This window comes from Salvelinus namaycush, chromosome 31 (assembly GCF_016432855.1).
Source record: "Salvelinus namaycush isolate Seneca chromosome 31, SaNama_1.0, whole genome shotgun sequence".
In the NCBI taxonomy this organism is placed as follows: domain Eukaryota; kingdom Metazoa; phylum Chordata; class Actinopteri; order Salmoniformes; family Salmonidae; genus Salvelinus; species Salvelinus namaycush.
In genome coordinates this window covers 7,878,713-7,899,727 of record NC_052337.1, presented here as the reverse complement: position 1 = coordinate 7,899,727, position 21,015 = coordinate 7,878,713, and the positions used below count along the sequence as shown (strand labels likewise).

Genomic DNA, 21,015 nt, shown 5'->3' with positions numbered 1-21,015 from the left:
TCCTTTAGAACTTTAGTTTCATCCCTGCTATGGAATATAAATAGTTGCCAGATAATCTGACCTAGTGTTTTTCCAGTCAGTTGCATATGGATTGGTGATAGGCCCAGGAGGCTTGATGTTAGTTGCTGGGCTGTTTGAAAATGCTGGATAGGCTATACAGGACACACACAGGTCTTTCGTTTGTAGCACCAGGCTATTCTCTTTGATTGTGTGTGTGGAGAGATGCATAGATTTCATGTGTTTTGTGTTTTTCCTCACCTCCGGGCCCTCGTGGTGTAGTAGTATGTTAATACAGCTTGTGCCTTGCACCATTCAACCATATAATCAACACGCCATTAGTGAGAAATGACACTCCCCAAGGCAGAGAGAGAGCGATTGCGACTTTTGTTGGCTCCGTACTTAGTTGAACAGAGGCGGCATTGAGGCATGTCTCGGTCAATGTTTATGTGTGCCCCACACAATGTGCACACAAGCCCTTATCCCAGCCTTTTCCTTACTGTCAAAGTGCTGCTGTCCTACATTTTACACAGAATGGCTCCTCTGAGTCTGAATAGGTGTTGAAGCATGTTTCTTAAGACTGTCTTGATGATAATATAATAGGCCTGTATTACCCTCAAGCACACGTCTCATAGTTCCACTCTTCCAAGGAAGACTTATGATTAAATGGGATCATTGTAGTCCTAACACAGTGTATTGGAATGTAATTAGTGGGCTATGGCTCATTCAGTGTTTATACAACATGTATCTTAAGTTACTTATTTTATTAACCTTATAAAGTTCTGTGGCGGTGGTTTCTTGATGTCAAATAATATATTATCCAAGAGCTTTTAATGACCTGTTTTAGAGTAGGGGTGTGAAAGTTTAGACATTCAAACTTTTTAAAGGAAGTTGGGATCCTTAACGTTAGGAAAAATCCTTAACCGGAAACAATGTTTTTTACTGCCACAAAGTTTAATTCTCAGTGCGCTTATCACAAAACGTTATTTTTCATGTTATATCCTAGCTAGACGATAGGCTATAAAGGCCTGGGGAAAGTTGTGTAATTTTAAATAAAACCAGAGGGGAAGAGGTGAACTTTAGGCTACTTTGGTGAATTTGTGAGGCATCAAGACAAGATATTGCGAGATACAGAGTACCAAGATATTGTTTGTCTGCCCCCATTTTCTCTCCCTCGCGCTGACTCAGCTGCTCTTGCTCTTCGCTAATGATGCAAGTGTGTGTTCAGTCTTCGGTCGTTTGCGTGTTGAATATTCTAGCCTATTCATTGATGATAAGCTTTGTTTTACTGAAGTTGCAAGACATTGCAAGCCAAAAAATGTAAAGATACAGCATTCCATTGCAAGATACAGCTTTTAATAGACCTAGTGCACGGTTTTGACTGTCTGTCTGGTGGCCTACCTGCATATACAGTTGAAGTCTGAAGTTTGCATACACCTTAGCCAAACACATTTAAACTCAGTTTTTCACAATTCCTGACATTTAATACTCATAAAAATTCCCTGTCTTAGGTCAGTTAGGATCACCACTTTATTTTAAGAAGGTGAAATGTCAGAATAATAGTAGAGAGAATGATTTCTTTCATTACATTCCCAGTGGGTCAGAAGTTTACATACACTCAATTAAATCAAATCAAATTTGATTGGTCACATACACATGGTTAGCAGATGTTAATGCGAGTGTAGCGAAATGCTTGTGCTTCTAGTTCCGACCATGCAGTAATATCTAACAAGTAATCTAACAATTTCACAACTACCGTTTACACACAAGTGTAAAGGAATGAATAAGAATATGTACATATAAATATATGGATGAGCGATGGCCGAACGGTATAGGCAAGATGCAGCAGATGCTATAAAGTAGAGGTCGACCGATTATGATTTTTCAACGCCGATACCGATTATTGGAGGGCCCAAAAAAGCCGATACCGATTAATCGGACGATTTAAATAAAACATTTTTATTTTATTTGTAATAATGACAATTACAACAATACTGAATGAAGACTTATTTTAACTTAATATAATACATCAATAGAAATCCATATAGCCTCAAATCAATGATGAAACAATTTCGATTATGTTTAAATAATGCAAAAACAAAGTGTTGGAGAAGAAATAAAAGTGCAATATGTGCCATGTAATAAAGCTAACGTTTAAGTTCCCTGCTCAGAACATGAGAACATATGAAGCTGGTGGTTCCTTTTAACATGAGTCTTCAATATTCCCAGGTAAGAAGTTTTAGGTTGTAGTTATTATAGTATTTATAGGACTATTTCTCTCTATACCATTTGTATTCTGCATACCTTTTGACTATTGGATGTTCTTATAGGGACTTTAGTATTGCCAGTGTAACAGTATAGCTTCCGTCCCTCTCTTCGCTCCTACCTGGGCTCGAACCAGGAACACATCGACAACAGCCACCCTCGAAGCAGCGTTACCCATGCAGAGCAAGGGGAACAACCCCCGTGCTTCACGGTTGGGATGGTGTTCTTCAGCTTGCAAGCCTCCCCCTTTTTCCTCCAAACATAACGATGGTCAGTATGGCCAAACAGTTCTATTTCTGTTTCATCAGACCAGAGGACATTTCTTCAAAATGTACGATCTTTGTCCCCATGTGCAGTTGCAAACCGTAGTCTGGCTTTTTTATGGCGGTTTTGGAGCAGTGGCTTCTTCCTTGCTGAGAGGCTTTTCAGGTTATGACGATATAGGACTCGTTTTACTGTGGATATAGATACTTTTGTACCTATTTCCTCCAGCATCTTCACAAGGTCCTTTGTTGTTGTTTTGAGATTGATTTGCACTTTTCACACCAATGTACGTTCATCTCCTGAGTGGTATGACGGCTGCGTGGTCCCATGGTGTTTATACTTGCGTAATATTGTTTGTACAGATGAACGTGGTACCTGCAGGCGTTTGGAAATTGCTCCCAAGGATGAACCAGACTTGTGGAGGTCTACAAATTATTTTCTGAGGTCTTGGCTGATTTCTTTTGATGTTCCCATGTTGTCAAGTAAAGAGGCACTGACTTTGAAGGTAGGCATTGAAATACACTGCTCAAAAAAATAAAGGGAACACTTAAACAACACAATGTAACTCCAAGTCAATCACACTTCTGTGAAATCAAACTGTCCACTTAGGAAGCAACACTGATTGACAATAAATTTCACATGCTGTTGTGCAAATGGAATAGACAAAAGGTGGAAATTATAGGCAATTAGCAAGACACCGCCAATAAAGGAGTGGTTCTGCAGGTGGTGACCACAGACCACTTCTCAGTTCCTATGCTTCCTGGCTGATGTTTTGGTCACTTTTGAATGCTGGCGGTGCTTTCACTCTAGTGGTAGCATGAGACGGAGTCTACAACCCACACAAGTGGCTCAGGTAGTGCAGCTCATCCAGGATGGCACATCAATGCGAGCTGTGGCAAGAAGGTTTGCTGTGTCTGTCAGTGTAGTGTCCAGAGCATGGAGGCGCTACCAGGAGACAGGCCAGTACATCAGGAGACGTGGAGGAGGCCGTAGGAGGGCAACAACCCAGCAGCAGGACCGCTACCTCTGCCTTTGTGCAAGGAGGAGCACTGCCAGAGCCCTGCAAAATGACCTCCAGCAGGCCACAAATGTGCATGTGTCAGCATATGGTCTCACAAGGGGTCTGAGGATTGATCTATCCTCAGTTTTCTCCCATCACAGCCATTAAACTCTAACTGTTTTAAAGTCACCATTGGCCTCATGATGACATACCGTATTTTGCTATCGGTATTCATGCAACTCCGGCGGGTATAATGTCAGTTTTTATAGTTTACTCTGTTTGCTACTTGAGTCATCTCTCTCTTTCTTCTCTTGCTGCTGCATGCCGCTAACCAATCCAAGCACTGCCCCCTGTCACTCAAAGGGATAGCAGTTGCTCGATCACAGAGTCACAAGCACTTTATTGCCGTTTGCTCTGCATGGTTAGATGGATGCAACAATGTTGGTGACATGCTGATTTCCACAAGCGTTCTATACGCTTAGTTCGTATCTTACTGTCTGCAAACTACTCTCTGCTAGTTTGTCTTGGTGTTGCTAAAATAATTTGTGTTAGCAGCTAATGCTAATCACTAGTTAGCTTGGTAAATGTACTAAGAGTCAGAGCAAGCGTAGCTAGTTAGCTAATACTGACTGGTATCAGTGCTGGTGTAGCCCTAAATAAGCATGTTTGTGCAGTGGTATCCCATCAGAAAGGAATATGTTGGCTGGCAATCTAGCTACATGAAGTAAGAAAACGGGATATAACATCTAATTGGGGTCACCTGGAAACACTGACCAACACTTTGGTTCCTACCCTGTCAATAATTCCTCCCTGGTTTATTCATTTGTTGTCATGTCAAACGGCAATGTATTCAAGGTGCTGCCCACTATATTCCAACTATTCGAATTAGATTAATCCTTAAATTTCCATGATTCCAACACTTCACCAATTAACTAGGCTTATATTATTTTCCCTTATCATACTGCGTGGCACAGTGTGGAAATGATAATAAAAGTACAGGAAATTTAGAAATGGATCAATATCCTGAAAATTATGTTTGTTTGGAGTTGGATTGAACAGTATAAATGGAAAAGCCTCATTTTAAAATCAATTATTTGTGTTTCCATCCTTGGGTCATGAACTACTCATAAAGCGTATTTAGAACTTTTATTATTCAAGAACCGGTTTCCTTCTTCTCCGGCAACTGAGTTAGGAAGGACGAATTTATCTTTGTAGTGACTGGGTGTATAGATACACCATCCAAAGTGTAATTAATAACTTCAATATCTGCTTTTTTTATTTGTACCCCGTCTACCAATAGTTGCCCTTCTTTGCAAGGCATTGGAATAACTCCCTGGTCTTTTGTGGTTGAGTCTGTGTTGGAAATTCACTGCTCGACTGAGGGACCGTACAATTATCTGTATGTGTGGGGTACAGAGATAATGTAGTTATTCAAAAATCTTGTTAAACACTATTATTGCACACAGAGTGAGTCCATGCAACTTATGTGACTTGTTAAGCACATGTTTACTCCTGAATTTATGCTTACCATAAGAAAGGGGTTGAATACTTGACTAAAGACATTTCAGCTTTTAATTTTTTATTTATTTGTACAAATTTCAACAACAAAATTATTCCACTTTGACATTATGGGGTATTGTGTGTAGGCCAGTGACAAAAAAATCTAATTGTAATCCACAACAAAATGTGGGAAAAGTCGGGGCCTCCCGAGTGGCGCAATGGTCTAAGGCTCTGCATCGCAGTGCTAGAGGCATCACAACAGTTGTTGCAGCCAGCCGCGACCGGGAGACACATGAGGCGGCGCACAATTGGCCCAGCGTTGTCCGGGTTAAGGGAGGGTTTGGCCGGCTGGGATGTCCTTGTCCCATCGCGCTCTAGCGACTCCTTGTGGCGGCCGGGCGCATGCACGCTGACTTCGGTCGCCAGCTGTACGGTGTTTCCTCCGACACATTGGTGTGGCTGGCTTCCAGGTTAAGCAGGCAGTGTGTCAGGAAGCAGTGCGGTTTGGGGGGGTTGTGTTTCGGAGGACGCATGGCTCTTGACCTTCGCCTCTCCTGAGTCCATACGAGAGTTGCAGTGATGGGACTAGACTGTAACTACCAATTGGATATCACGAAATCGTGGAGAAAAATAAAAAGGGGTAATAAAATAAAAGTGGAAAAAGTCAAGGGGTTTGAATACTTTCTGAAGGCACTGTAACTGACAGAGCTGGATTTCCCCCTGATAGTCACATGGTAGGCGTACTCCCCTATCAGACTTGGGCATCTCCTCTTGTAGACATCTAGTTGTCATCTTTGAAACTTGAGGTTAGAGCCGAAGCATTTCAGGTTTGTCAAAAATAGATTGTATGGGGACATCACAGCCATAGAGGGACATCAAAAGACCGTAACACACTTGTTCATTATAATATTATACAATGGGTAGGTCTAATCTTGGATGCTGATTGGTTAAATCCTCATTCCAGCCGGTGTCTATTCCACAATTTACCCCTGACTGAAGCTATGACGTTGAAATGCCTATTTACTCTGTTCCATCTCACTGCACAATCCACTGTCTCATCAGCCCAGCCAGACAATTTATACAATTGATCTCCACTATAAAAAGCATCTTGACAATATCTCCCGTTTCTTTTAGACTAACATTTAGTTTTCGACAGCGGAGATTTGTATAATCCAAACACCGGCTTCTCTGGCATTATCACTTAAGTACGATAGATCCACACAGTATTAGTACGATAGATCCACACAGTATTAGTACGATAGATCCACACAGTATTAGTAGATCTATCTGTGGTTTACATTCTCACTATGCTCTGTTAGACATGGTCCACCAATACATCAGCTCCCAGTGTATTGATATTTACTCGCTGTCAAATGTTGAACTGCATTAAAACTCATTGACGAACGGAGACCGTGTGTGTGTGTGAGCGCGCGTCACGTAGCCTGCGAATAATGAGAGCGTGTGACGGATGGAGGACATAACAGAGATGGAAAAGGAGAGGTTGTCCTGGGTGTTGTAGTTTGGGTAAATAAATTAAAATGTAGTCCTGAGTTGTTATGGTGCGTAGTTGGTAATTCTGTAGGGGATTAGAGTTCACTTACACAGTCAGGGTGTTGTATTTTATTTATTTCAATATAACATTTATGTAACCAGGCAAGTCAGTTAAAAACATTAAAGGAGCACAGTCCATACTGAGGGGAGGGATCGAGGAATGGGTAGACACACTGGAGGAAGACTTCACATGCCTACAAGTCATTTAGTTGACATGTGGCATAGTCACACTAGTCTCCTTCTCTACTATATGGGAGTGGATGGAGAGTGGTTGGTCACTGGAGTCCCAAAGGGGTGTGTACTGACACCACACCCCTTAACACAATCTGACTTCCTGTCTGCCCCAGTGCTCCTTCCTGTGGCTCATTGTTCTGGAGCGTGGCTCGAAACGGAATCCCACCAGGAAAACCCCCACCAATCACCGGACAGGACCCAGTCCTCCATGATCCCTGCCAAGCCTACCCCAATATGAGGCAACACATGTATAGACATCAAAACAATGGCGACGCATAAATCATTCACTCAGCATTCAACCTTTTGGGGGGTCTCACACGTGCCTTGAGAAGTCTTCCATTTCTCTGTAGGTCTCTTATTTTAGACTTCACATCTGTTACTCGGTGAGGTCTTCATCTGTGACTAGAACAGCTTGAGTCTAACTGCAAATAGCAGCCTCTGTTCCGCCAGGTCACACGGCACTATTTCAGTAATATACTTAATATATCCTGTAGGGTATCATGATACTACGATACCTGATTTTCCTTGGCAAAAAGGAAAACACAAAGCAGACTAAACTCTTTAGTCCTTTAAAAACCCACTGTATGTGACATATAGTGTGCTATAGCTTGGAAAAGAAACATGGGATTCTGGGTGACAACATCAGGCTGCTTGTTACCAGCTTTAGGACTGTTTTCCTCAGGAAATTCAGTACGAGCCATGTTTTGTTTCCTTGCCGTGATACCTCGGAGTATCGCAATACTGTTATCGTGACAACCCTAATATCCTGTATTATAATTAATTTAGCCATGAATATGTATACTATATGTCAGGTCTATGAATTATGTGGTACACCCATGATGGTAGCATTCCAGTTCTATCCATTTCTAAGAAGAGTAGCGTGTTTATGAAGTTCTGGTGATAGCAGATTCTGCTCTCATAACCAAACTACATCGAGCAGTGGTTCATTTTGAGCTGACAAGCTTTCCCTCCCTCGGCCTGCAACAGGAGTACGACTGCAACAGCTGATTTATCTCAATATAGTCAGAAATAAGAGTGTGTTTGTGTGTGTAGTCTCGTTATGTCAGTCACTTAGTGAAGCTGTTTTTAATGCTACTTATCGTGGGCTTTTAATTATGCACGTTTCTAAATCACTTGCGTTTTTATACAGTGACACACACACACACACACACACACACACACACACACACACACACACACACACACACACACACACACACACACACACACACAGAGAGAGAGAGTCTGCAGCTCCCCGAAGAAGAGAACACTCCCCGGGAAGTGATCAGTAACTCTCTTAGTCATTCACCATGCATAATTTCTGCTAATATGTGCTTTGAGGAAATGAAGGGAGTCCCACTTTAAGCGGATGATTCACTCTCATTTAATCATCACCCAATCCTCTCTACTGCTTTTAGCTGATGTTCTCTCTCCATCTCTCTTCTGTGTTGCTCTTTCTCTCTGTTTTTTCACTTGCTCTCCTTCCCTTCTCTCTGTATATTGCTCTCGCTCTCTCTCGCTCTCTCTTGCTCTGTGTGTGTGTGTGTGGGGGGGGGGGGCTGCTTTGTACTCTTCCCATTACTTAACAGCTGGCACTGAGACCTCTGTGACTTACTGCTGTCATTTAGCCTAGCAACCTCCAATTCCACACATATACTTCCATTGAACATTCGAGCCCAACTGATAAATCGGTTGACTGATATTATCGGCCGATGTTAGCCTTTCACAGAAATATTTGTATCAGTCTTTATTCCACAGATAAAGGGCCAACTGAGCAAGAGGACAAGTACATCAGAGTGTCTAGTTTGAGAAACAGACGCCTCACAAGTCCTCAACTGGCAGCTTCATTAAATAGTACTCGCAAAACACCAGTCTCAACGTCAACAGTGAAGAGGCGACTCCGGAAATGTCCCTTTTTCAGGACCCTGTCAGGACCCTGTCTTTCAAAGATAATTCGTAAAAATCCAAATAACTTCACAGGGTTTCAACACTGTTTCCCATTCTTGTTCAATGAACCATAACCAATTAATGAACATGCACCTGTGGAATGGTCGTTAAGACTCTAACAGCTTACATACAGTTGGCAATTAAGGTCACAGTTATAAAAACTTAGGACACTAAAGAGTCCTTTCTACTGACTCTGAAAAACACCAAAAGAAAGATGCCCAGGGTCCCTGCTCATCTGCGTGAACACGTGCCTTAGGCATGTTGCAAGGAGGCATGAGGACTGCAGATGTGGCCAGGGCAATAAATTGCAATGTCTGTACTGTGAGACGTCTAAGACAGCGATACAAGGAGACAGGACGGACAGCTGATCGTTCTCGCAGTGGCAGACCACGTGTAACAACACCTGCACAGGATTGGTACATCCGAACATCACACCTGCGGGGCAGGTACAGGATGGCGGCAACAACAACTGTCTGAGTTACACCAGGAACGCACAATCCATCAGTGCTCAGACTGTCCGCAATAGGCCGAGAGAGGCTGGACTGAGGGCTTGTAGGCCTGTTGTAAGGCAGATCCTCACCAGACATCACCAGCAACAACGTCGCCCATGGGCACAAACCCACCGTCGCTGGACCAGACAGGACTGGCAAAAAGTGCTCTTCACCGACGAGTCACAGTTTTGTCTCACCAGGGGTGATGGTCAGATTCGCGTTTATTGTCGAAGGAATGAGCGTTACACTGAGGCCTGTACTCTGGAGCGGTTCTACTGTAGAATAGGCTGTGCTGCAGCAAATGTAGGGCCAACCTGTCACAAGAAAACAAGTTCCCATGATGAGATGATAGGTCTACATACATTGTGAACTGCGCTCCATACTGAAATGGGCTGTCTGTCCCCAGCCTGAGCGTTGATGATTGATCATGTAGAGAGAAGGCTGTAGAGAAGCCACATTTAGACATCGCGTATAATTTAACAGTTCCATTTCACGTCATGCTGTTCATATAAATAATTTTTTATAATTTATCGGTTTCTTGCAGTTATTTGTCCCGGGAAAAGGGAGTGGTTTTGGGCGGTAAATCTCAATAACCGATTTCCTGCCATTCAACCCTGGAATGCATGTGTTTTTTGTTGTTGACTGGAGGAAAAAGAGACAACACACTGAATGGAGGCCTATGTTGTTGTTTGCCCTAGTGGTTCTGCAGTGATGATGGTCCACAGCCAGATGTCTGTCACTACCATAGAAGTCAAGTCTGGATCTATTAATATGGTCACTACATTGTACAGGGGATTACATCAGCTAGAAGAGCAGCTCTGTCTAGCCTCCATCTCTTCTCTTTCTCGCTCTCCTGTCTCTCTTTTCTCTCATTCATTCTCTCGTTCTTTCTTTTATAACAGGGCTATTTAGTATTTATCTCCTACCTCTGTCTGTGTGTGTGTGTGTGTGTGTGTGTGTGTGTGTGTGTGTGTGTGTGTGTGTGTGTGTCTGTCTGTGTGTGTGTGTGTGTGTGCAGCCCAGAGATGGAGTTAGAGGGAGGGGGGAGGTTCTCCAGGGAGGAGAGAAACGGGGAGCACTGTCTTCTCTCCCAAATATCTTCAACACTCCGGCAGCGGCTTGGGGAAACTCCGCTGAATGACTCTGCTATTATGAAGCTGCTGGCAATTATGCAGCATAAAGCGATTTTCATCTCTCCATCTCTTCTCCCACTAACCAGCCTATTCTCAATGGACAGTGGAGATTGAAGTGTGTGTGCATGTTTTCGTGTCTGTCTATCTGTCAGCTCCTGTATGCGTGCGCGTGCGTGCGTGTGTACTCCCCGATCTGCCTGGCCTCTCAGAGATAGGATCGACCAGACCAGCAGCAATGTTATCACCCGAGGGAAGTCTGTGGACAGACAGTGGAAATGAGAACGTGATAAGACCTGATAGCATCTCTGTTGCACCCTCAGCTGAACACAGACAGATAGGCCTACACCAGCCTGCCTGCTGGGCCAATGCTAGTACAACCGCTAGGACCTTCTGCACTGACAGAAACACTGCTACTGCAATGCCATTTTGTCAGGGTTATGATCATTTGATTGGCACTGTCTCTTATTGAAATCCCTCAGACTCTTATGGTTTCTCTATTTTAGCCTGGGCTGTGTTCATTAGGGTAAAGTATTAGAAATTGAAATGTAGTGTTTCTCCCCATTTCCGTCTGTTTTAAAACGTTTCTTTCCATTTTGTGCTGGGTTTTTCCATGGTTTTTGCTTTAGCCTACTTCTCTGACATTCACTGTGGTGCCAAAGTCCTACATATCTACCAGGCTACTTCTATTTCCCCTCTCTGCCATTCTTTCTCCTCTGACTGACGTCTCATCTCTCTCTTCCTCTCCTACTCAGACTCGCAGCGCTCCCACCTCTCCTCTTTCACCATGAAGCTGATGGACAAGTTCCACTCGCCCAAGATCAAGAGGACGCCATCGAAGAAGGGCAAGCAGTTGCAGGTCGAACCAGTGGTCAAGAGCCAAGAAAAACCTGTCAACAAGGTGTGTGTGTGTAGAATCGTCTACGTGTGTGTGTGTGTGTGCTTGCTGTGGGAAACCCAGCTCTCCCACCTATCCCATGCGCTTGTTTACCTACGTGTGTGTGTGGTTTTCCGTCCAGTACCTTGCTTTGTATTGTATTGCTCTGCCCTATTGTGTGTGTTTGTGTGAGAGTTTCCTGTGGTTTCTGAGTTGTTGTGAGTGCTGCCTTTGGCTGGGTAACAGGTGCTACCACCAGTAGGTCCCCCCCAAATGGCACCCTATCCCCTATATAGTGCACTATTACCCATAAAGCCCTGGTCTAAAGTAGTGCACTACTTAGGGGATAGGGTGCCATTTGAGGGACACATCCATACACATATGAATGGAACTGAAGCTGGCCAGTTTCCTGAATAACCTTCTCTCACTCCCAAGGCTTTAGTGTAATGACTTCAATTCCCTGACAGTTTTGTACGTACACTGAATGTACAAAGCATTAGGAACACCTTACTAATATTTAGTTGCACCCTCTTTTGCCCTCAGAATAGCCTCAATTTGTTGCGGCATGGACTCTAACATTCCACAGGGATGCTGGCCCATGTTGACTCCAATGCTTCCCACAGTCGTGGGAAGTTGGCTGGATGTCCTTTGGGTGGTGGACCATTCTTGATACACACGGAAAACTGTTGAGCTTGAAAAGCACAGCAGCGTTGCAGTTCTTGACACACTCAAACCAGTGTGCCTGGCACCTACTACCATACCCTGTTCAAAGGCACTTAAATATTTTGTCTTGTCTGTTCATCCTCTGAATGGCACACATACACAATCCATGTCTCAATTGTCTCAAGGCTTAAAAATACACAATCCATGTCTCCTCCCATTCATCTACACTGATTTGAAGTGGATTTAACAAGTGACATCATTAAGGGATAACAGCTTTCACCTGGATTTACCTAATGTTCCTAATGTTTTGTACACTCAGAGTATGTAGGATCTTAATTTGAGCCAGTTTGCCCCAACAGGAAAATAATCCAACAGCAACGTGAAATGTGAATTATTATGTGGATTATATTTAATATAATTAATTTTTTTGATTTTTGGACAATGATAAATTACAATGTTGTTTTCGTCAAAAGGTGTGCTTTAATTATAATCCCTGGATGAAGCTCTCTTTGGAAATAGCATTTTCTCCATCCATCAATTATTATGTCACAGACAGCTGATTTCCTCCGAGCTTACCATGTTTCATTGTGTTCATTAGGGCCATTTTGCAACAGAAAACGACTGAGCGTTTCTCATTGGACAAGTTCAAATAGTACCTCCCCGTTTCACTCTGTTTCCATCCTTTTGGTGCCTACTGAATGTGTCATTCTATTTCTTTCTGTTCTGTAGAAGGTGAGTCGGCTGGAGGAGCAGGAGAAGGAGGTGGTGAGCGCGCTGCGCTACTTCAAAACCATCGTGGACAAGATGGTGGTGGAGAAGAAGGTGCTGGAGATGCTGCCTGGCTCGGCCAGCAAGGTGCTGGAGGCCATTCTACCTCTGGTGCAGGTGGAGGCCCGGATAACACACAGGTACGTGGGCTGAGACGGGACAGGAGAAAGGCTAGTGTTCAAGATGGTATGGGCAATACCACTCAAAAAGTTTGGACACCTACTCATTCAAGGGTTTTTCTTTATTTTTATTATTTTCTACATTGTAGAATAATAGTGAAGACATCAAAACTATGAAATAACACATGGAATCGTGTAGTAACAAAAAAAAAGTGTTAAACAAATCAAAATATATTTTAGATTCTTCAAAGTAGCCACCCTTTGCCTTGATGACAGCTTTGCACACTCTTGGCATTCTCTCAACCAGCTTCATGAGGGAGTCACCTGGAATGCATTTCAATTAACAGGTGTGCCTTGTTAAAAGTTAATTTGAGTTTGAGCCAATCAGTTGTGTTGTGACAAGGTAGGGGTGGTATACAGAAGATAGCCCTATTTGGTAAAAGACCAAGAACAGCTCAAATAAGCAAAGAGAAACGAAGGTCAGTCAGTCCGGAAAATTTCAAGAACTTTGAACATTTCTTCAAGTGCAGTCGCAAAAACCATCAAGCACTATGATGAAACTCGCGCTCATGAGGACCGCCACTGGAAAGGAAGACCTAAAGTTACCTCTGCTGCAGAGGGTAAGTTCATTAGAGTTAACTGCATCTCAGATTGCAGCCCAAATAAATGTTTCACAGAGTTCAAGTAACAGACCCATCTCAACATCAACTGTTTAAAAAAATATATAGATATTTCACCTTTATTTAACCGGGTAGGCTAGTTGAGAACAAGTTCTCATTTACAACTGCGACCTGGGCATGGTAAAGCAAAGCAGTGCGACAGAAACAACAACACAGAGTTACACATGGAATAAACAAGCGTACAGTCAATAACACAATAGAAAAAAAAGAAAGTCTATATAAAGTGTGTGCAAATGGCATGAGGTAAGGCAATAAATAGGCCATAGTAGCAAAGTAATTACAATTTAGCAGATTAACACTGGAGTGATAGATGAACAGATGATGATGAGCAGATGATGGTGTGCAAAAGAGCAGCAAAGTAAAAAACAAAACAATATGGGGATGAGGTAAGTAGGTTGGGTGGCTATTTACAGATCGACTATGCACAGCTGCAGCGATTGTTTAGCTGCTCAGATAGCTGATGTTTAAAGTTAGTGAGGGTCTCCAGCTTCAGCGATTTTTGCAATTCGTTCCAGTCACTGGCAGCAGAGAACTGGAAGGAAAGGCGGCCAAAGGAGGTGTTGACTTTGGGGATGACCAATGAGATATACCTGCTGGAGCGCGTGCTACGGGTGGGTGTTGTTATCATGACCAGTGAGCTGAGATAAGGCAGAGCTTTACCTAGCATAGACGTATAGATGCCCTGGAGCGGAGCCAGTGGATCTGGCGACGAATATGTAGCGAGGGCCAGCCGACTAGAGCATACAGGTCGCAGTGGTGGGTGGTGTAAGGGCTTTGGTAACAAAAAGGAATGCACTGTGATGGACTGCATCCAATTTGCTGAGTAGAGTATTGAAAGCTATTTTGTAGATGACATCGCCGAAGTCGAGGATCGGTAGGATAGTCAGTTTTACTAGGGTAAGTTTTGCGGCGTGAGTGAAGGAGGCTTTGTTGCGAAATAGAAAGCCGATTCTAGATTTGATTTTGGATTGGAGATGTTTGATATGAGTCTGGAAGGAGAGTTTACAGTCTAGCCAGATACCTAGGTATTTGTAGTTGTCCACGTATTCTAGGTCAGAAAGAGGAGACTGCATGAATCAGGCCTTCATGGTCGAATTGCTGCAAAGAAACCACTACTAAAGGACACCAATAAGAAGAAGAGACTTGCTTGGGCCAAGAAACATGAGCAATGGACATTAGACCAGTGGAAATCTGTCCTTTGTTCTGATGAGTCTAAATGTAAAGTTTTTGGTTCCAACCGCCGTGTCTTTGTGAGACGCAGAGTAGGTAAACGGATGATCTCCACGTGTGTTTCCAACCATGAAGCATGGTGTGGGGGGGCTTTGCTGGTGACACTGTCTGTGATTTATTTTGAATTCAAGGCTCACTTAACCAGCATGGCTACCACAGAATTCTGCAGCGATAAGCCATCCCATCTGGTTTGCACATAGTGGGACGATCACTTATTTTCCAACAGGACAATGACCTAAAACACACCTCCAGGCTGTGTAAGGGCTATTTGACCAAGAAGGAGAGTGATGGAGTGCTTCATCAGATGATCTGGCCTCCACAATCACCTGACCTCAACCCAATTGAAATGGTTTGGGATCAGTTGGACCACAGAGTGAAGGAAAAGCAGTCAACAAGTGCTCAGAATATGTGGGAACTCTTTCAAGACTGTTGGAAAAGCATTCCAGGTGAAGCTGGTTGAGAGAATGCCAAGAGAGTGCAAAGCTGTCATCAAGGCAAAGGGTGGCTACTTAAACAAACCTCTCTGGACCACCCATCCCGGATCCGGGATAACTGTCATCAGAAACGCTGACTAGCATAGCCTAGCCTAGCCTAGTGCCACAGGGATATAATATAATATAATTTCATGAAATCTCAAGTCCAATACAGCAAATGAAAGATAAACATCTTGTGAATCCAGCCAACATGTTAAAATGTTTTACAGCGAAAACACAACATATATTTATGTTAGCTCACCACCATATCCCAAAACACACAGCCATTTTTTCACAGGAAAGATGGCTTTCACAAAACCCACAAATAGAGATCAAATTAATCACTAACCTTTGAACAACTTCATCAGATGACAGTCATATGACATCATGTTATACAATACATTTATGTTTTGTTTGATTATGTGCATATTTATAGCCACAAATCGTGGTTTTACATTGGCGCCATGTTCAGAAATGGCTCCAAAATAGCCAGAATAATTACAGAGAGCAACGTGAAATACAGAAATACTCATCATAAAACTTTGATGAAAAATACATGTTGTACATATAATTAAAGATAAACATCTTGTGAATCCAGCCAACATGTCCGATTTTTAAAATGTTTTACAGCGAAAACACAACATATATTTATGTTAGCTCACCACCATATCCCCAAAAACACAGCCATTTTTTCACAGGAAAGATAGCTTTCACAAAACCCACAAATAGAGATAAAATTAGTCACTAACCTTTGAACAACTTCATCAGATGACAGTCATATGACATCATGTTATACAATACATTTATGTTTTGTTTGATTATGTGCATATTTATAGCCACAAATCGTGGTTTTACATTGGCGCCATGTTCAGAAATGGCTCCAAAATAGCCAGAATAATTACAGAGAGCAACGTGAAATACAGAAATACTCATCATAAAACTTTGATGAAAAATACATGTTGTACATATAATTAAAGATAAACATCTTGTGAATCCAGCCAACATGTCCGATTTTTAAAATGTTTTACAGCGAAAACACAACATATATTTATGTTAGCTCACCACCATATCCCAAAAAACACAGCCATTTTTTCACAGGAAAGATAGCTTTCACAAAACCCACAAATAGAGATAAAATTAGTCACTAACCTTTGAACAACTTCATCAGATGACAGTCATATGACATCATGTTATACAATGCATTTATGTTTTGTTTGATTATGTGCATATTTATAGCCAGAAATCGTGGTTTTACATTGGCGCCATGTTCAGAAATGGCTCCAAAATAGCGAGAGTAATTATAGATAGCAACGTGAAATACAGAAATACTCATCATAAACTTTGATGAAAGATACATGTTTAACATATAATTAAAGATACACTGGTTCTTAATGCAACCGCTGTGCTAGATTTAAAAAAATAACTTTAGTAAAAAGCACAGCATGCAATAATCTGAGACAGCGCTCAGCCATTCTCCGCCATGTTGGAGTCAACAGAAATACGAAACATCATAAATATTCCCTTACCTTTGATGATCTTTCATCAGAATGCAGTGCCAGGAATCCTAGTTCCACAATAAATCGTTTTTTTGTTTTATAATGTCCATTACTTCTGTCGAATTAGCAACTTTGGCTAGCATGTGCAGTTCACGTGTCCAAACACTTGCGCAATTGAACGAAAACGTTGAACGAAAACTTCAAAAAGTGGTATTACAAGTCGAATAAACTGGTCAAACTCAGTTGAGAATCAATCTTCAGGATGTTTTTCTCATATATATCCAATAACGTCCCAAACGGAGCATTTCTTCATGTCTATCTAACGCAGTGCAGACAAAGACATCACATGCCCTCTGTGCGTGGCCAAGAACTGGCAATCTGCCTGACTTGTCACTCCAAAGGCTCTCATCCGGTCCCACATAAAGCTATATGCTTCATTCCATGTTCTACTGCCTGTTGACATCTAGTGGAAGGCGTATGAAGTGCATACAGATCCATAAATATAAGGCAATTGAATAGGCGATGCCTTTCACAGCGACCCATTTCAGAATTTTCACTTCCTGTTTGGAAGTTTGCCTGCCATATGAGTTCTGTTTTACTCACAGATATAATTCAAACAGTTTTAGAAACTTCAGAGTGTTTTCTATCCAATAGTAATAATAATATGCATATCATATGATCTAGGACAGAGTACGAGGCCGTTTAATTTGGGCACAAATTCATCCAAAAGTGAAAATGTCGCCCCCTATACCTAAGAAGTTAAACAAATATAAATATACTTTAGATTTTAGATCCTTCTAACACTTTTTTTTTGTTACTACATGATTCCATATGTGTTATTTCATAATTTTGATGTCTTCACTATTATTCTACAATGTAGAAAATAGTACAAATAAAGAAAAACCCTTGAATGAGTAGTTGTATCTTTTGACTGGTACTATAGGTAAAAGGAAATGGGCTTTGGTTAGTATTCAGCATTGGTGAGGGATCTTTGGCCCAGTATATGATCATACTGTATTTTGTTTTTATTTTGGTGAGTTTTTTTGTTACCAAATTTCTATTCACTTTGTTGTTTGTTGTGTCATATATACACGTTTGAGCATTTAGGGGAGACCGTTGGTCATTCCTTACATATTGTTACCCAGTCATAGCCTAGGCATGTTGCCCCTTAGTGAGATGGGCTGCGTACTACATCCTCACAGAATGTTCTTGCTGTTTTGCCCCAAAATAATGTAAACAAATGGTGTCTCCATTCCCAAAGACGTTATGTAACAACCTAATTGAAGTGGTTTGATCATCAACTGCTATCTAGCTGCTTTTGACATGTCCTGTTGGAACGTTGCTCAAAAAGGAGAACGGATGTTGTGACATCATCAGGAGCTACACTTGGTGACATCATGGTGAGATATAATCACCTCAGGCTTCCTGGAGTTTTCAGTGTGATTGTTCATCTCGAGTGCTCTGGTATTTCATATCTGGAAAGAGCTCCTGTTATTCTGACTGAGTTAATGTTTACCTATTTATTCAGCACTGTCAACACTTTATTCAACACTTTTATGAGCCACACGCTTCTTCTTATCCACTCGTGCTACAAAGTGTATCAATAGGCTTGTTTTGTTATTATTAGCGGCTTGTGTCTTTTTTAATATCAAGGAATATTTCCCGTTCTTTGGTCATAGCACTTCATTATTTGTTACTCCTAACTCGACTTTCGCCACCAACCGGAAGACGTTGTCTCCTTTTAGGTCAGTCTTCCCCCACTGAGACTGACCATCAGATGCAGGCACCATCAGTCCAGTAAAATAAAACATTTAGGAAATTAATTCAATTTATGCTCACTCAGCTCTGCCCCACAAGTCATACAACGCATTTCAACGTCATAGATTTAGCGGGTGGTAAGTTGTAAAATAGACACCAGCTGGATTGCGGTTTTAACCAATCAGCATTCAGGATTAGACCCACCCGTTTTATCAGCATTCAGGATTAGACCCACCCGTTTTATAATACCAGTGTGATCATATACCTCAAGTTTTGAAATATAATAAAAACATCTGAGAAGAACAACGTTGCAATGCCATTGGCAGGGAAATTCAAGCATTGTATTGGGCCTATCGCCTACTGCACACACCTCATTGCTACAGAACTGGTTTTAATGTTGCATAGGCTTATGTTTTTCATGTCTTGTTTTTTAAATTCTGAGCGATAGATCTCAGCCTGCGTTTTGACTCAGAAACTGATCTTGGCTCGGAAAAGGTTGGTGACAACCGTCCGAGATCACAACCCGCCTCAGGGACTCAAGTCCTACACCTCTGCTTCTGGAACCACCTGGGTCCAGTGCCTGTATTCATAAAGTTTCTTAGACATAAAGTGTCTTAGACTAGACTCGGATCTAGGATCAGGTCCTCATTGTCCATGTAATCTTATTCAATGTGATCTAAAAATCAAATCTGATGCTAGATCAGCTGCACTTCTACTTTGAGATGCTTTAATATGACCCCAGTTGTTATTGCTTAATTGTCTTTTGCTTGGCTCTCTCCTCTTGCCCACTTAGTTTGTTCATTGTGGCCACGAGCCAAGCCCCGGTCTTAGGCTCCATTTTGCCCATACAGCCCTTAGCTCTACTGTAGCAGTATCATAGAAATAGAATCTATAGAAAAGGCTTGGAACCTGTAACCCTTGAAATTTGACTGGTAAACTCATGGGGAGGACCGTTGTATAGATGCTATTTCTCTGAGCTGTATCCTGTAGAGACAGGAGGGATATTCCAGAGTTGTGAATCAGCTGCAGCGTGTTGTGACTGGTCTGAACCTCCACCACGCCCTACTGTTTCTCAAGGGTCCATTCAGCAGAGCCACATACACCTAGACCAGAACAGACACCTCACACCTAAACCAGCACAGACACATTCTCCACTTAATACCACCACAAACACACTTTTTCCAGTCACACACACGCGCGCACACACACACTTCCTCAATAAATCCCCTCAGGGGAGACATTGAGTTAACGCATATGGCTGTCACAGTGCGGGAGAAGAGATGTAGTCCTTTAGTCTAGCTAGTTGTCCGTATTCTCAATCTATAGAACCTGACATTAAAGGTTGTATCCCTCGCTCCTCTTCCCTACACCCCCACTCTGTTCCCCTCTTCCATTCTCTGTTCCCCTCTTCCATTCTCTGTTCCCCTCTTCCATTCTCTGTTCCCCTCTTCCATTCTCTGTTCCCCTCTTCCATTCTCTGTTCCCCTCTTCCATTCTCTGTTCCCCTCTTCCATTCTCTGTTGCCCTCTTCCATTCTCTGTTGCCCTCTTCCATTCTCTGTTGCCCTCTTCCATTCTCTGTTGCCCTCTTCCATTCTCTGTTCCCCTCTTCCATTCTCTGTTCCCCTCTTCCATTCTCTGTTCCCCTCTTCCATTCTCTGTTCCCCTCTTCCATTCTCTGTTCCCCTCTTCCATTCTCTGTTCCCCTCTTCTATTCTCTGTTCCCCTCTTCTATTCTCTGTTGCCCTCTTCCATTCTCTGTTGCCCTCTTCCATTCTCTGTTTCCATCCTTCCTTACCTCTTCCCTGTAATCCTGCCATCACTCTACTGTTCTACGCCCTCCCCCTTTTTCTCCATCTTTGCTTTTCCACCCCCCCCCAATCTCAGCCTCCCCTTTCTGTCCATCTCTTCCTTCCTGTCATTTACTGTCACTTCTCTCCTTTCTCTTCAGTTCGGCTGTGTCGTCGTGTCACAACCGGGTGTACCAGAGCCTTGCCAACCTGATCCGCTGGTCCGACCACGTCATGCTGGACGGCATCGACCTTGATGACAAGGACAACGTGGTCGCGGTCACGACAGTCATCAAAGCCGTCCTGGATGGGGTCAAGGTAAGAGGGACAGTCGGTGGGTCTGTGAAACGATAGCTTGCAGCTTTCCACGGCTCTCAGAGAGGGTCATAGTGTCTGTTTCTCCCTTGCCGAGCTGGGGCAAATACATTTGTCAAATAGGCCTACTTTCAAATACGTATGCTGTGGTTTGGTTAGCTTGCCTCGTACAATGGCACCAAATGGAATGGTCCTGAAAGTGCAAATACTTCAAAAGTCTTTGCAACTGAATGACCACTCAGTTTTTGTCTAAATGATGTAATGAAAACATCTTAATCTGATTGAAAACAGTATACTGTACACATTGAAGTTGTTGTTCTAACAGGAGCTGGTCAAACTCACCATAGAGAAACAGGAGCAACCCTCCCCCACCATACCCAACAAACCCCCACCACCACCTGTCACTACACCAGAGAGGTGAGTGAACGCACACAAACAACCCTACATACACCAGACTTTTTCCTGTCA

At 42.6% G+C, this 21,015-nt stretch overlaps 1 protein-coding gene across 1 annotated transcript in view; it reads left to right on the top strand.

Annotated features, from left to right (window-relative positions):
• The window catches only part of rapgef1b (Rap guanine nucleotide exchange factor (GEF) 1b), a 72,458-nt gene that overhangs the window by 20,956 nt on the left and 30,487 nt on the right, over positions 1 to 21,015 (top strand). Inside the window, exons 2-5 of the mRNA XM_038971075.1 lie at positions 11,135 to 11,280; positions 12,649 to 12,827; positions 20,394 to 20,550; positions 20,873 to 20,964. Of these exons, the coding sequence (XP_038827003.1) occupies positions 11,135 to 11,280; positions 12,649 to 12,827; positions 20,394 to 20,550; positions 20,873 to 20,964 (574 nt within the window). The remainder of the gene's footprint in view (positions 1 to 11,134; positions 11,281 to 12,648; positions 12,828 to 20,393; positions 20,551 to 20,872; positions 20,965 to 21,015) is intronic.